This window comes from Solenopsis invicta, chromosome 12, assembly GCF_016802725.1.
Source record: "Solenopsis invicta isolate M01_SB chromosome 12, UNIL_Sinv_3.0, whole genome shotgun sequence".
Lineage (NCBI taxonomy): Eukaryota > Metazoa > Arthropoda > Insecta > Hymenoptera > Formicidae > Solenopsis > Solenopsis invicta.
This window is the reverse complement of record NC_052675.1, coordinates 7,672,938-7,690,529: the sequence shown is the minus strand read 5'-3', so window position 1 is coordinate 7,690,529 and position 17,592 is coordinate 7,672,938. Positions and strand designations below refer to the sequence as shown.

The window sequence follows — 17,592 nt, the reverse complement described above, 5'->3', positions numbered from 1 at the left end:
AATCACTGTCCGATATGTATTACGACGCCCTTAGAGAAAAGAAGCAGATAAAAAAATAGAGTAAAGAAAAAATTATCACAATTGATATAGGCAGGAGTACTCCATCTACGATAGACGGCATTATTCGGTGGCTATTTAGTGTATAAAGAAATAAATGTACAAAGAACATCTGTTACCAATGAAAAAATAATGGAGGAAAGTAACACTCAGGAATGATGCTAACAGCACAGTAATTAATCATAAATTAGTAACTAGGTTCTATAATTTTTATTTAATTTTTAAATCTTGATTTTGTATAACGGTTTAGGATATGAATTTATTATTGTTAAGAATTTTATAGCGGCCGATGAAGGCTCAGTCAAATAGAAACTTGTTCCGCGAAAAAATAATGTATATGTCCGCGATCATTTGTTATATACGCTGAAATTCAATATATTTGTGCTTATAACCTGATTATTATTGCTCGTTCTTGATCTAGTTAACTTTTAACGTCTTTAACAAAAATTTTTTTCGATTTTATTATTACAATTTGTATATTTTAATTATTTTTCAATTTAATGAGGTGAGCACGCAAAATAACTCTGGAATAAATAAAAAATAAAAAAACAGAATAAAACAGTTATACAGTGGCGCTCATAAATGCTTTGCAAAAGCGGCGGTATTTTTCATTTATCTTTTCATATGATGCACGTGGCGTGCATCCTTTATGATAAGGGCTTATGAAAATGCAGCGGGAAGGAATTTATAATCAATACTGTATCGATTAATCGATTATTTAAAAAATGTAATCGATTCCCATTTTTAATATGATCAATATAATCGATTCTTAAAAATAATCGATTTGGACGGATTCTCGATCCATTCGATCCAAATAATAACGCCGATGCATAGGTATTATACGAATGATGAGAAACGCAATATTTACGCGATATTTACGCGATATTTGGTAATCAAAGATGCGATCTCAATTTTCATCAAGCAACTATGCAAACGCCGCGAAAGGCAAAACGTTACTGTTGTGAGAACTGGTGAGAACGGAGTCGGACGACATTACGCGTGGAATGTATATAGCATATGTGATGCGTGCGTACATGCGTGGTGCTTGCGTGCGTACGTACGTACGTACGTACGTATATACGTGGAGGGGGATCGGATGACGAGTGCTCTCGCTCGATGGAGAGAAGGGTGGAAGTTGTCTCGACACTGTGCTATTTTGATCGGCGCCGCCACGCTGCGGCTGGCCCAGATTCGACGCGACCGTCAGCGCGAGCGTCACGGTATCGTACCACAAGTAGCCGCGTACGCGCGCTCGCTCGCTCGCTTGCTCGCTGGGCCTCACCGCCGCTTCTCGCTCTCGCGAATCGAGCCGATTGTTCTCTCCGTAAGCCGACGAAGGATGTCAATTTTTCGCTGCGTGTTCCATCGTATGTGCAACGACCGCGCGCGAGTCCAAGTCCAAGATAATTGACGGCGAGTCTCGAGGACAAAGTTGCCGATTACTAAACTTGAAATCTCGTGACTTTGACGACATGGACGATACGGAAGAATACGATTTCCCATCTCGAGTCGCGTAAATTTGGAAAGTAGTTTGGTGAAAGTGCCTCGCACGAACGCACGCGCAAGTGCGCGCGCATCAAATTAAAATGTGACTTGTTGGTGATAATACGCGGCGATTTCGATGCATTGCTAACGATCGTTTTGATCGCATGACAATACGCCAATTGTTTTACGCTGAGATCTTAATTATCTTGGAACGCGCTTCCGTGTGACCTCGAACTTTTGCAGACTTTTTATCAAATCCTTTATCATAAGGTACAGTTATTTGAAGAGTCGCTTAATTACTTCGTAAGTCTAGATGTAGGACACCCAAGGACTTTGATTCTGTCCATGGGGAAATTTTCCAAACTGAGAAGTCGCTATCTTTCTACATACTTACACTTCATGATTAACGTAACGACCAATAAGCTCTAGTCGTTTCATTAATCATGAACTGCGAGTATGAAGAAAGTGGTGACTTCTCAGTTTGGAAAATTTCCCCATGGACAGAATCAAAGTCCTTGGGTGTACGACTGATTTTTTTTCTCTCGTATAAATGAAATAATCTGAATAATTCTAAAATAAATATTATTAAACGTTTTTTTTCCTCACTCGTCATTTTTTTTTTATCTTTTCACTACATGGATTTTTAAATAAATCATGAAAACTTGTTTGCTGTCGTAGAGCTTTTTCACACGTGTAAAAAGATACACATTTTCGATAGCGTAAGCATTTTGCTAGTTTAGCGTTACGGAATAATCGCTTTTATTTTTGATCGATGCAAATTTCTTTCGGAGAAAAAAAAACGGGACAATTATCAAGTATACCTGAAAGTTTGCGATAAGTGCGACGTAGCGGCTGTCGAAAGCGATGATACGTTAATAGAATGAAGACGGAATAGAATAAAGTTTTCACATGCTTTCGAAATAAGTATAATTGTACGGTAAACCTGAGTAATGCCGCTTTACTCGGATGAGAAAATTTTGGCACGACGCATCTATTTGTCGACGACAAGTTTGAAGGAAGCATCGGTGTGTTTGTCAATCCTCGTAGGAGATTCATCCATCTCCATGCCTAAATAATAATGATAATGATAAAGAAAATCGCATTCGACTGCGTCACTAGTTTTGAGAATTTTTTTTTAAATACGCGTATCAATACTTTCGTGTTCGACAATTTTATTTATTTTGTGCGTTGCTTTCTCGATGACAACCGGTAGAAACGCGATAATAAGTCTAATATTAGAATTTTGTCGACATCATTTATGATTTTCTTCGGTTTCTTCGCGAAAAACAAAGAACAATCACGCGAGCGAGAGTCATAAATTCGTTGACATCATTCCCGACATTATACAATTATACATACAAAAACGTTGCAACAGGTGCAAAGCACTATTCTTTCGAGATTTGAATTGAAACATCTCCTAGGCATATATCTTATTGTTCTTTTATCAACATTGGCATTGTTTTAATTATTCGTAAAATTTATAACGTCACAAAATTGTCTTGTACGTACACAGAGAGAAAAAATTGTAGTGACGGCAACTATAAGGGAACAACCACACCAATTTAGTTCATAGAATTATAATTTATAGTTAAGCGAACTATATTATAGTTACTGCAACTAAGTTAGTGATTAAGAGAACTAATAAAAAATAGTTGTAATTAATATATTAGTATATTGCAACTATTTTTTATTAGTTCTCTTAATCACTAACTTAGTTGCAGTAATTATAATACAGTTCGCTTAACTATAAATTATAATTCTATTAAATTCTACTAAATTGGTATGGTTGTCCCCTTATAGTTGCCGCCACTACAATTTTTTCTCTCAGTGTAGGAATTAGACGAGAGACGTAAGGTGTCGAAATTTTCCTTCGATAGAAACGTTTAGTAGACACAGGTGAAGTCTTATGTCTCTCGATCGGATATATCCTGACTCCTGACCCATGATTTCTCTTGTATCGCGCGTATATGATATATATATGTATGTATGTATGTATATACATGTATATCTGAAACAGCTAACGTTAAAAGAGAAAAATTTTCGACGTATAAATACTCAGCATATTTATTTTTCCCCCATGGAAACTTTCATTATTTCAAGTTCTATCGATAGAAATGGGGAGAATGATTTTTGTCATCTTGTTCTTCGCACGTCGTTTTGGTTTGCGGTCTATCCGACAGCGTTCACGACGTAACTACACGCAAATAGAATTTTGTTTACTATCACGAGAACCAACGCGTCGTCGATCTTGCGACAGTCTCTTGACGGTTCCGATGATGAATACAAGGATGAATTGATTCCAGACACACGCGCACATACATACAATCGCGCTTATTTCTCTATAAAAATAAAATCTTAGTTACGTTACACATGCAAAATTTTGCAAATTCTCTGTAATGTTGTAGAGACTTTGGAGAAAAAGCAAAACTTGTTTTGATCAAATTAATTTTCTCTTCGAACTTATAAGAAGAAAAATATCAAATTTAGTTTCGTTTTTAAGATATTTGATTTTTTTCTCCCTCTCTTCATCGATATATTAATTGGACATCTTATTGTGTATGTACGATAAATTGGTCGGTCTATTTTCTTAGTTCGTGCATCGCCATTGCGGTAACATCGCGATGACATCGCACCTTCATACAATACGACATAAACTACGCATAAATCGTTTATAAAAAAGCACGCAACCATTATTCGTAAATCTCTGACCCTAATCAATTCTCTCGCAGTAAAGTTTTGATTTATTTTTAAATTTTTTTTGGCGAATTAAAGCAGTCTCACATATATATACCTTACGTTGTCAACATATAAGCTACGATTCCTATTATTCTTGTTGCCTTATTTTTATCATTATATTCTTTGGCAACAGTTTCTTTATTCTTTGCTATATTCCTGTGTGTCGTTACATAAAGAATTATGTGCTCAGATAAGATAAAATACTACTGTATTAGTTGACTTGTGCGAACATAATTTTTTTTAAATCTAAATGAGATTAATATATACGGAAACATATCGTTTAAGAAATTCTTGAAAAATTGTTAATATTGTGTCAAATTGAGATATATCATCTTTATAAAGTGTAAACTGAGTTTTCGCACATTCTAACATTACCTTTGGGAATCGTGTGGACTTGGGAGTCCACATGATTTAGTCGGACTAACGGCGCGTCGTAATCTTAATTCTCAGCTGACACACTATAGCGGATTCGATATTTTGCTACACGTGGATGTACGTCACTCGACCTTTTTCAATTGCGTATAGCTTTGTATGTAATGCATAGAATTTGAACAATTTTTTTTAATCGATACGCCTGAAGGTCAAGAAAAAAGAATGAATAGAATAAATAGCAGAGAAATCGAATATATTTGAGAAATTGACAAATCGAGAAATTGAATGTATTTGAAATATTCAGGAGAGAATAAAACGTATTCGCGAAAAAAAAACGGTTTTTTTAGATTCATAGTTTTGAAGGAAAAATCATTAGAGAGATGGTTCCAACGGATTTTGAAAGGTAATTGAACGTACTTTAAGAGAAAAATATCGTTATTTCGATTATTTTTAAAAACATTTATTCTGCAAGGTGACGTTAGATAGTTTTTCAGTGTAAGAAAAGATGAATCTTTATCTGAAAAAGTCCATGTTAAATCGATAGTCGAAGTTTATTGTTGACGCTTTTCTGTAATGCTGATTGGCTCTCACGCTTACTTCGTGAGCTACTGTCATCGTAGAGATCGCACTTTGACAGTTATTATAAGAATTATGTGTGTATCGAGTAAATTTGTAATTTATAATATCAAGGAGTGCGTATTGCGCACGTAGCGCGCGCCTGTTTTGCTAGTTGAAAACTAACAAAATAAATCATTCGTTTTTGATTATAAAACTTGAAAAAACATAAAATACAATATAATATACTTTATTATTATTTATTTAAATGGATCATTTGCAACAAATTTTTGCACTATGTTGCTTACACATCGGTTTGGCACATTTCAAACATTAATACGATGTTTTTCGATTAAGGGTAGACGGACATAAAGAGTATCTTTTTGATTTGGCTATTTTATTTTTTTCCAACAAATCGTGAGAATCTTGAACTTTGGAAATGTCTGTATAATCTAAGAATCTTTCAATTTGTACACGCAATACCGTTTGCAATGTTGAAGAAGTGAGACGATGTGTCAGAAATGGCTTGATGAGAGCTACACAGTTAGATCTCGTATATAATTTTTGCGACATTTTTTCGAATTATCTTTCAGTAAATTATAAATTGTGAACGAATTAACGCTAGTCTGATCTAACGTCCCATAAAAGTATTGCCATCTACATGTTTTTCTTGTGTGATAAAATCGTGACATTTTTTTATCAAAACGCAAAGATTAGTCTTTCGTCGGTCATAGTATAAAAATAAAGTCAAAAATTATAAAAAAATGTTATTAATCAATTTATTTTTGCTTGTTAAAGATAAATCTAATTTTTTTTTTTTTATACTGACGGTGCGTACGTTTCTGACACACTGGGCGTAGTGCACCCGTAACTTGAAAAAACACTATGTAAAATTTCCATTCGATTCTCGGAGACTGCTATCATGGAGAATTAGTGGGGATATTGATAGAAATGTTCCCCTACTCGATCTATCCCCCTAACTCTTACGGTTTATAAATGCCAAGCATTTTTGTAAATAGCCCATGATATATCACACCTAGTGTGTCAGCTCAGGATTAAGTAGGTTTGTAGGCAGATTCAAATTACTTTATGGATTTTTTCCTTGAGATTTTTTAAAAATCTAATAGTCTTTTTGTACAGTTTCTTTATGATGCCGATCTTTATATGCCGTTATAGACGGCAGCTCTTTATTAATCGAATACTTTTACTAATCAGGAGCGTTCCATTTTGGTAAATTTTATTGTCAAACGTTACCATATCATATAACGGTACGCAAGTATTTCTTACAATGGCATCATGTTGAAGAAATAGAGAATATACAGTCGGAATAGTGGACGTGCGACGTCATCGTGATGGATTTGGCCTTGGCGATGTTTCACCAACATATAGTCCGCGTGCACGTCTCTCTCTCTCTCTCTCTCTTGCTCAAACTTGCGTCCTCACCTGCCAATTTCGGTTATTCTGGTGCATACGCGCCTGGATGTCGGTCGGTTATACTACTCTTTTCCCGTCAATCAGTAGCGCTCGTACATCGCATATCGACGGCAGCGTTACGCAAAAAGAAGCTTTCGTAAATCAGTCCCGGCGAAAGATCGAGAGGTCAACTACGCGCGCTGTCGAATGTCACACGCAAGCTTGGCATAGAACAACTAGAAATTGCGACCTAAAATGTTACCGTATATAATATCTTCTATTTAAAAATCTTCCGCAATCTACAGAGTAGCGCGAATGATATTTTTACCGCAAATGAAATTTTGTAATTTTCGTAAAGACGAAATTTATCAATCATTGCTTAAATTCATTCATTCATAAGAAATAGAATAATATTACATACATATGAATTTTAACATTTATATATCTTATCACATTGAATTGGCTGCACTTGACAAGTCGCCAGGACGCAACTTTACCGCGTCGCGCGCGTTAATAGCAAAGTTTGCGCGCTATTGTTATGTGCAAATATGATGCAAATATGATAAAAACATGAAAATGATGAAAAGCAAAACTTATTGCGTAAGCGAGGAACGCGTGGTCATATCATCTTTGATGTTGTGTTGCAGTTTCCTGGTGAGTGCATCCTCACATACATGGAGTTTCAGTTGGATAGCGCAGAATACTGCCAGGCTCAACACAAATAGAGAGACACGCCCACATACTCCCTGACAATTATTAGATATCGCTAAAGAGAGGAAGACAGAGGAAGGATAGAAACATCTTGGAGGGAGAGAAGGATATTAGAAGTAATAGAGAATTATCACCGGGGAAGCCAGAAAAAATCATCAACTAGTCATCACACAAGACATAGAAGAATTTAATAGAAATTATTAATTTACCTTATAGTAGATGCAAACGTCATAGATTACTGAGCGCACCTGTCACAGGAGCACCCAGTGCCAAATAGGTAAGCAATAGCTTACCGCCTGTCGTCCGTTTCATTAAAAGTAGTAAAAAATTTCATCTTAATTTTAAATTTATTACAATTATACTGATTTTTAGGTAATCTTCCGTGAAATATTTAGTCAAAAAGTCTCAAGTTGGAAGAATAAAGCGCATATCAACATCGCCTAATGTGACCTAACCCTTGTTTTTTCGGCCACGTTTATACCCCGACCTTTCTTAAAATCTACATGTAAACGCCCACGGTTCTGTCCTCTGTAAAAAAATAAAATATTTCTATTAGTTAAATGAAAAACAACTTTATAAGACTGACATTTAATGGGCTAAGTTGTCAAATCCAGCCTTTGTCGCTTCGTATAGTGTGGCACACGTACGAGATTCTAAGAGACACAACAAGATCTTTAAGAGTTAAAAACAATAAGAGGAGATAAATATATATAACCATTTCTGTGGTTAAGAAGGAAATGAGCAACATGAGGGTGAAGGATATCAGACCGGCGCCCGCCGAGATTGAATACAAAAACATGAAGTTCCTCATTACTGATCGGCCCAATGATCAAACCATCCATACTTTTATTCAAGTCAGTATACCAAATCAGTTCACCAACATCGAGACATCGCCAAATATCTCTGTCTAATATAAATCGCATAATCATGTTTCTTTAACAGGAACTGAAAAAGCACAATGTAAAGGAGGTGGTAAGAGTCTGCGAACCAACGTACAAAGTAGAGGAACTCAAATCAGAAGGGATCAATGTGATAGATTTGGTATTCGATGATGGTACATTTCCACCAAATGAGGTAAAGATTTTATTTTTAGACTGTAAAAGTAAGCAAACTCGAACACGAATGTTTTTTTTTCGTATTTCATTATTTATATACATCTTCTAGGTGGTGGATGTATGGTTTGAGTTGTTAAAGAACCGATTTCGGGAATCGCCTGACGCATGTGTGGCTGTGCATTGTGTCGCAGGTCTTGGTAGAGCACCGGTCTTGGTTGCGTTAGCTCTCATTGAACTTGGGCTCAAGTTCGAAGATGCTGTTGCCCTTATCAGAGAGTAAGTTATCTTGTACTCTGTAATTTTTTTTTGTTTTTTTTTGTCTTAAATAGTGTGGAATAGAGACCCTCTAATAAGAGTCGCGATACGAGCCGATTTTTGTAGTAGTATGGTCGATCTCCAAGACAGAGGGAAATATATTAAACAAAGGGGGAAATATATTGTATTTCTTTGTTTGATATACACATCTCTGTTTATATTCACATCTCTCGATCAAATACTTCGGACCAATCAAAAGTGGTCTTCTTGTGTCGTGACTCTTATTAGAAGGTCTGTAGTGTGGAATAAGAACTGTCGCGTCACATTCCAAATGGAAAATGGCAAATGAAAGTGATTGTAATGATTCTTTCTCTTTGCTTTAGAAAAAGACGAGGCGCCATAAACGCGAAGCAGTTAACTTTTCTTGAAAAATATCGTCCTAAGTCTCGATTGAAGCTCAAGAATGGACAAAAAAATTCCTGCTGCATCCAATAGATCAAAGAACTTTTAGAAAAGGAGAAGAAAGAAGATGAAAAAAAAGTCACTAATTCATACTGATTGGTATAAATGTGTAGAATTTTGCGCCTGACAACAAGTGGCATATTGTAGCAAATCTGTTCTGAATGGTCTATCACTGGAAATGCAACGGTGATAAGTATCAACCTTTGAGGCATATTTCGCATTACCTAATTTTATATTCCGAAATGAGTCATTAACAGGGGAATTCGCTTCAAAATATATCGTTGCTATTTCCTTTTATGAAAATGAACCATGTTATTTTTGATACTCGATCAATATTGACCATGGAAGAACAAAAGTTAAGTCTTGAAATGGTAATAACTATTTGAAAACAAAAAAACACAATTGACTATATTATTGCCATTTAGCCTTACTGATTTGTAAGTCATGACGTGAGAGTTATGTACAAATTCGTACATTATGTAATATATACTCATCTTTTTTTTTCAATATGAGACCAAAATCCTTTATCAACTATTGTAATGAATGAAGAGAAAATATGATTTATCCAATTAGAAAAATGAAATGTATGTAGGAAAAAATTGTAGCTGTAATGAATCAAATGAATGTAACACACATCCAATACATTGTCGATTTGTTTTGTATTTTATTGGAATAGTAAATTATGTTGCATTTGTGATATATATGTACACACAGAAAAAAGAGATACATAATTCGCGAATATCATCTAAAACATGTGTGTGTGCTACATAATAAACAATTGTAAAATTAAATTTTAAGATTGAATAAGATATTATTTAAAGAAGTATTCTTTATAAAGTGTCAAGATGTGTGAAAATATCCGAATCGGAATCTTAATATCTATATAGAATTATATTTCTTTAAACAAAATATGTCAAAGCAATCTTGTTTTGAGAGAGGCAGAGAGAAAGGAAGAAATATGATATTACTATTTAGGAAGATTTTATATACAAATTTTTCGCAGCATGCGATCGAAATAAAATAAAAATACATGTATATGTATTATTCTTTAAAAAGAAAAAAAATGTGGCTTTTCAGATAAATGTTTTCGATACAATGTATCAACTTTGCCAAGTATGAAATTTCGGGATGCTCAATGTGAAAAATTATTTCTATGATGAATCAAGATATAACAAAAGATTATTAATTTTACGCTAAAGGAGTATGTAGGCATATTAAATACATTACACTTATAAAATGACATTGCAATATACCAAAACCAGTGTCCTTTTCTTCTTTTTTCATTTACATACATTATGTGTATGTTTTAATTACAGTTAATATTAATTTTAATTAACAAAACATTGGACGATAATAATTTATGCTTGCATTGTATATTTTGATACTTGGCACAAATGTTTGATAGATGAAATCTGAATCGCAACATTAGAGCTGTAAAAGAATTTTTAATGAAATTTAAGATTATCAATTTGAAGAACGAAAGAGAAATACATTGCGTTGCATTTCCAATGGCATGCCGAACCGCTGATGGATGTTTTTAACTCTTATTGGACTTGGAATCTGCGTTAACTTGAATGATGGATAATGAGAAACTAATGTGAAGCAAATCACTCCAGAGCTGTATATCACGTATTACCGTAGCTCAATGACAATTTCACCAAAACTTTTGCATATCTAACTTTTAGTCAAAGTAGATTTTTCAATCTGATACAAGCATATTATGTAAAGTCATCATCGTCTTTTATTTTGGTAAAATTGTCAATGATGCTGTGTACGCCACACTAAACTGTGTTCAAAGGATAGAAAAATTCACTCGCGTAAAATAATAACGAATATAATTAACTTAGAACATTTCACGCGTGTCTGCTGATTTTATGTGAATGTACGTTATTTTATACTTATATACCATCTTTGTTTCTAATTGTTTTGCTCAACAATAGACGCGTGCGCGCGCGCGTTCCGGAAATGAAACTATTGCACAATGACACGCGGCAATCAAGTCTGGTTGCTACGTGTTTTGCTACAATTAACCAAACAAATTTAATTGCTACGAAACACCCGAGAGAGGCACTGTTGTGTTTCAGAATGTGACAACAATGATTACGTATCATTATACGTTTGTTAATCGTGTATTTGGCAATTTATCTTTTATAGTAAGCTTTGTAACTAAACATCGTTAACACAATTGACTTGTAATCGATTATTTAGCTACCAAATAGACGACAGGAGACAACTTTACCTTTAGTTACTTATACATGTTCTTTAATGAGTGACAATGGAGTACATTCACTACAATCGCAGACTCGAATCGAAAATTAAAATCTGGTGCCGCTGCTTTTTTTGTAATATTAAAAACTGCAATATTTTTTACCAGAGGATGGGACGAGGGATATATTCGGATATATATAAAAGCAAATGATCCAACCTTAGATGCAAAAGTACCATTACTTTTACCCGTTTAATTCTAGTTCAATTGTAATAATTAAAGCAATTAACATACATGTTATTTTTAATACAGTCCTTTTCGAAAGAAATTATGCCGATATTCGTGATGGATATTATCTTAACAGTTACCAGTATAATTTTCATTATCTTTTTCTTCGTTTTTAATCCTTGCGCATCGATTCACTTCTTCAACAAGGTGTATAATTAAATCGCTAAATAATTAGAAATATTAACTATTTTTTTTTATATCTGTGATAATTTTTATGTGCATAAAAAGTATAGATTGAGAAGCAGGACTAGGACTGTGGTTATCGAAGCTGTGATGCTAACAGTTGTAGAAAATTATGCACATTGATGTTTTATTTGAAATTAAATGTCCAATTACAATATAATGTGTAAAAATTATTCTGCTGTGCAATAATGCTTATTTATAAATGAGATAAAAAATTAGTAGAATATCTTATTTCTCGAAGAAATGAATCGAATCGCTGCAAAAATTAATATTACTCGAAAAAAATAAATGCAATTGTAGTTAAAATTGTCTTTTCTAAATAGTTACTTGATGTCAATCTAAAGAATACAATAATTTTATGTATTGATCTCTTGTGTTTAATCATACGTCTAATGTGAATATTTCAAGGAAGAACAATTTAGATAGCAAAGAAATCCTCTATTTTGAACCGACATAATAAAATAAAAACAAACACTCCCTACAAATTGATTAAGCAAGAAATAAAAGTAACGAGTTAGCGCAATTTAAACAAAGTTCACCGTTTATTTTCTCAATATAATTTCCTATCTATTATTACACAATTACTCTTAGTTAAATTAAACAAGAAATCGTTTTGTTACACTGTAAACATTAATAATGAAATAAAAAGGAATGGAAGTTGTTTTGTGAAGAAAGAAACGTTTTATAATAATTCTTATACCCTGATGTATACTTTATATATAAATATAGATTTTCCAACTTTATTTCCTTCTCCAGGCAAGTACGACAAGTATATGTATCATTCACATACGATAGTTTACACAATCTTTACAATATATATATATATATATATATATATATATATATATATATATATATATATATATATATTGTAGAAGATATACACATACATTAGCAGAAGGAACATAAGATCGTACTGACATTTCGTATACATAGAAACTGTGAACCTGTGAACTCTTTACTTTTATTTTTGTAATGTTTAATTTTGTTTCACACGTCACTGAAACATGTCATCATATCCTGGAGGAGGTAAATGATCATGGTCAGGTCTACGGAGTGGTCCACGACGGTGTAGATCCAGCTCAGGTGGACCAAACGGATCGAATCTTGCACCAGGTGGTATCGCACCTCTACAAAATAACGTTTAAATTGCGATTTTTTTTTTACTACAATAGAGATCTCTTTTTACACACGCTAGTATATTAGTCATAAAGAGACGCAGTCGCGATTCAACATTTTATGTTTAGAAACTTGGTAATCTACAAAAATTTTTGCGCAAGTAAGTATGAAGAATGTCAAAGTCACAGCAAGATACATAAAGATTCATATTTGGAAAAGTGATACAGATTCTCATTATAAAGATGAGAGTGCAAATCAGGAAGGTCAGAGAAGGAAGAGCAAGTTCATTAACGATAATCCGGCGCTAGAAATAACTTAAGTTATCTGGTCGTAAATGGAGCATTATTTTATGAATACTGATGTAAAGTCTGTTACAATGAGCTTTGTTGAAAGTGAAAATTCATTGTAACTCATAAAAAAACGCTCCATATGTTAACGGATGACTCAAAAGTTATTTCTAGCACCGATTTATCGTTAATAAACTTGCTCTTCCTTCCCTGACCTTCCTGATTTACAATCTCATCTTTATAATAAGGAGTATCATTTTTCCAAATATCAATAATTGTGAACCTTGCTGTGACTCTGACATTCTTCGTACTTATCTGCGTGGAAATTTTTATCAAGTGTGTAGGTGTATCCCATAAATCTTTATTTTTTTTTTACAAAGCCCAAGTGGTACTATCTTTGTATCCTCATTCAAAAAAATTTTATATTCTAACCTATGTGATACTCTAATTTCTATACAAAACCTAAGTGGTTCTATTTCTTTATTCTCATTGAAAAATCTTCCTATTCCCAACCCAGGTGGTATTTACTTAAAAATATATATTTTAAATTTAATTCAATCTAAATGTATTTTTCCCGAAAAATGTATGAAATCTTTAAATTGCGCCAATTATAAAAAAAATATGTTACTCTGTGAAATAACTGCTGTATCTACTTAAAAATAAATATTTTAAGGCTCTCGACTCCTAAGCCGAGAACTCCGCGTTGACGGTAGCGATATTCCGTCGCGGACAAAATTAGAACTAATTTGTTATTATGTGTTTTATTGTGAAAATATGACTTGTCTCGTATTTACCAAGTTCGTAAAAATGAACCCAAATAAAGTTTCTTTGAATCTTATACATAAAAGCACATTTTTCACTCCTTTCAATAGCTGTCTGTTTTCTTATCTGAATAGACGTCACTTTATGTGTTTTTTACGACTATTTACTGACTGTTAGGCGAAAAAAGGATATTGATCCATTTTTACAAGTGTTTTAAAACCATCCGATTAGTCTGTTTTATCCAAATTGGCTTTATTTAAAATAGTACATCAGACGAAATTACGTGTCATTTCACGCAATTTCTCGCTTCTGACGTCACGACTTTAATATGGCCGCAGCGAGTACTCAGGAACCTTAAATTTAATCCAACTTAAATGTATTTTTTCCAAAAAATGTATGAAATCTTTAAATTGCGCCAATTATAAAGAGAATGTATTGCTGTTTAAAATAACTGCTGTAGTACTTTTAACAAATAAAATGCAAGTGATAGTATCTTTACTTTTTTTAAATAAAATATAAGTAGCGATATCTTTAATTCCTTTTTAAATAAAATTTAAGTAATATTATCTGTGTATTTCTATTGAAAAATTTTTCTGTTCTTACCTAAGTGGATGTACTTCATTTAAAACAGTTTCAATGGAATATACAATCTTAAAAAATTTACATTTAATCTTAAAGAATTAAAGAGGAAACAGAAATGAGTTTTACTAAAATAAAAAATTTTTTAAACTACAAAAACTTGGTGCTACTAGATAAGAAAACTAATGAAAAAAATTGACATAAGAAAAAGTGCGATAAATTATAACACTTGTGAGATATGCGTTATAAAATTACGCAATACTTTGCATAAGTTAAAGATTAAGTTTCTTTAGTATTTAAGCAACATTGTAAATCATTATAATTTTTTAAGTTACTATAACTATTATATTTTACAACATTTTATTTAGATTATTATATTCAGATATCTATCAGCGCCAAGTTTTTGTAGTTTAAATATTTTTTATTTTAATAAAACTCTCATTTCTGTTTCCTCTTTAATTCTTTGAGATTATATATTTCATTAAAACTTTTTAAAATTAAGTACATCCATTTAGATTAGAACAGAACAATTTTTCAATAGAAATACACAGATAATATCACTTAAATTTTATTTGAAAAGGAATCAAAGATACCGCTACTTAAGTTTTATTTAAAAAGTAAAGATACTATCACTTGCATTTTATTTGTTGTAAGTAGTACAGCAATTATTTCAAAGCGCAATATATTCTCTTTATAATTGGCACAATTTAAAGATTTCATATATTTTTTGGAAAAAATACATTTAGGATGGATTAATTTTAAGATATTTATTTTTAAGTAAATACAGTAGTTATTTTAAAAAGCAATATATTCTGTTTATAATTGGCGCAATTTAAAGATTTCATACATTTTTTGGGAAAAATACATTTAAGTTGGATTAAATTTAAAATATTTATTTTTAAGTAAATTTTAAGTAAAATTTAAGTAAAGTATTTTTAAGTAAATACCACTGGGTTAGGAATAGGAAGATCTTTCAATGAGAATAAAGAAATAGAACCATTTAGGTTTTGTATAAAAATTAAAGAGAGCATCACTTGGGTTTTGTAAAAAAAAAATTATTTATTTATTGTGGCATACACCTACATACTTGCGTACGCTTGTTTCGTTTTCTCGCAAGAAGGTAATTTAAAACATACGCCGGTAATACTCCAGGTACTCCTAAGCCACCCGGTGGATATTCAGTTGGAAACCTTCTGTCAAATGGATCGTATATCATACCACCACCTTCTCTAAATGGATCCAGATCTCTAACGCCTACTCTGGCAGGATCATATTCGGGTCTAGTAATAAAAATAAGTAATTTAAATTACAACACTTAGATCATTAAGATTGTTTAAAAACAAATGTTAAAACATACAGTTAGTCAAATGTGTAATTAGATATATAAAACACAAACTTTTTTTATACCTATACAATTTTATATATAAAATCCTAAAGTGTGTGCAATAAACATTTAATTCATCCAAAAGTATAGATTTATATATGATATTAGTGCAGAAATATATTTACAAAATTGTATACACAAATTAATGTGCAACCTAGCAAGTCCTAAACTAATCTAAAAAATGACGTAGACACATTGATTAAATCAATGTTGAATTACCGATTGACAGTTGGCCGACGACTAGTCCTCAATGATTGGTGATTATCATCTCTTTCAGTAGTGATAGCTAAAGCATTTATGGGGCTTAAACTTGTTTGAGTCTCTGCTTCATTAAAGCATGTTGGTTTTACAAATTCTTTTTGTATACTATGTAAAATTGTTTGATAAGATGGTATTACAATCTCTAAAGGTCCATGTAATACAGATACAGTTTCCTCAATAGGTAATTGAATGTTACAAACAGAATTATTGTGAGTCCTCTGTAACAATAATCAATTCAAATATTTCAGGCAATTGGTTATTTTGATAACTAGCACTCTTTGAAATATTTTGATATATTATTATATAAATTACCATAAAGTTCAATAGTAGATCCATATCTGATTTGACTCCGAGAAGTACATGTATTTTTTTATCCATTACATAACGTAATGCATAATTAGGACGTAAATTCCATTCCATTGGAAGTAATTCAGAACCTTTTTCCAATGGATCCGACACTGTCTAAAAAATTACAATTTATTTTTAAAATAATTACTAGATGACATACCATCCTTATGTTCAAAATTCTCTTTAAAACTACAGTGAAAAATGCTTGATACAACTAATCTAATACATTCAATAATACTGTTGAAAAAATATTCAAACTTGAATAAATTATATCTAAAGAACAAATTCTAATTATATAAATTATTTTGACAATTTTATATAGGTTAGAATTTTGTGTATGAAAAAAAAGCATTGCGAAAGATGCTTTTAGTATAGGATAATAAAAGTATTCGACAAAATTTTGATGTCGCAGTATACATGGATGGTATTATCCCATGACGCAGAATGTTGTGGAATGTCTATCTTGATGACATCGGGACTTACCTCATTTCCGATGCCGATGCATCGAAATCCAGACTTTACTAAATACCAATGCACTAATAAAATTATCACATCTTCCTTTTTCTGAATTTCATCGTGATAGAGCTTTTGAAAGAGCTCGAAGCCAAACACTCTATTTACGTCGGCCATCCTGATTGATCCTGTTAGTCGCAGTTAGACGCTACTAATCAACGACGGATTTGAGACTTGAGATATTGGATTTAGTTTACAAGCTTCTCAAGCACACACTTGTCAAGTGTATACCGTCCTTACTGTCGTTTTTTTATGCAAATGTTACAAAAATGACAAAAAACTTACAGCATGTGATGAATCAGACGAATTGAGCCGAATGCGTTCGGCCACGCTTGATCCTGCTTGTTCCTTTATTCGGCATTCACAATGCGCGCGCAGCGTGCGTCATGGGCTACGTTCCGTTTCACGCATGATGCGCATGATGTATCATTTTATCCTTGTTTAACATTTGGGGAATTACAAGGATAAAATAATAGGCTTGTTTTCTATTCCTCCACCAGACTGCACTGGAACGTTCCTTCTTGCTTTCACTAACCAGAGAGGAACCTGAGAGCGGCCACG

At 32.7% G+C, this 17,592-nt stretch overlaps 2 protein-coding genes across 5 annotated transcripts in view; one reads left to right on the top strand and one right to left on the bottom strand.

Annotated features, from left to right (window-relative positions):
* Positions 1-12,452, top strand: part of LOC105203488 (protein tyrosine phosphatase type IVA 1) — a 23,908-nt gene extending 11,456 nt beyond the window's left edge. Inside the window, exons 2-6 of the mRNA XM_026140567.2 lie at positions 7,266-7,606; positions 7,702-8,183; positions 8,272-8,403; positions 8,494-8,660; positions 9,023-12,452. Of these exons, the coding sequence (XP_025996352.1) occupies positions 8,067-8,183; positions 8,272-8,403; positions 8,494-8,660; positions 9,023-9,134 (528 nt within the window). The 5' untranslated portion in view covers positions 7,266-7,606; positions 7,702-8,066 and the 3' untranslated portion in view covers positions 9,135-12,452. The remainder of the gene's footprint in view (positions 1-7,265; positions 7,607-7,701; positions 8,184-8,271; positions 8,404-8,493; positions 8,661-9,022) is intronic.
* On the bottom strand, positions 12,302-17,592 carry LOC105203489 (proteasome inhibitor PI31 subunit). 4 transcript variants are annotated; one of them, XM_011172288.3, is made up of 6 exons: positions 17,317-17,592; positions 17,002-17,179; positions 16,483-16,632; positions 16,129-16,388; positions 15,662-15,805; positions 12,302-12,908 (listed from the first exon to the last, which is right to left on the bottom strand). In XM_011172288.3, the coding sequence occupies exons 2-6, from the start codon at positions 17,146-17,148 to the stop codon at positions 12,776-12,778; spliced, it is 834 nt and encodes a 277-aa protein (XP_011170590.1). In that variant the 5' UTR covers positions 17,149-17,179; positions 17,317-17,592; the 3' UTR covers positions 12,302-12,775. The 4 variants fall into 4 exon arrangements, with proteins under 4 accessions (XP_011170590.1, XP_011170589.1, XP_011170591.1 ...); XM_011172287.3 differs by having other exon boundaries at positions 17,002-17,182; positions 17,317-17,585; XM_011172289.3 differs by having other exon boundaries at positions 17,002-17,159; positions 17,317-17,570.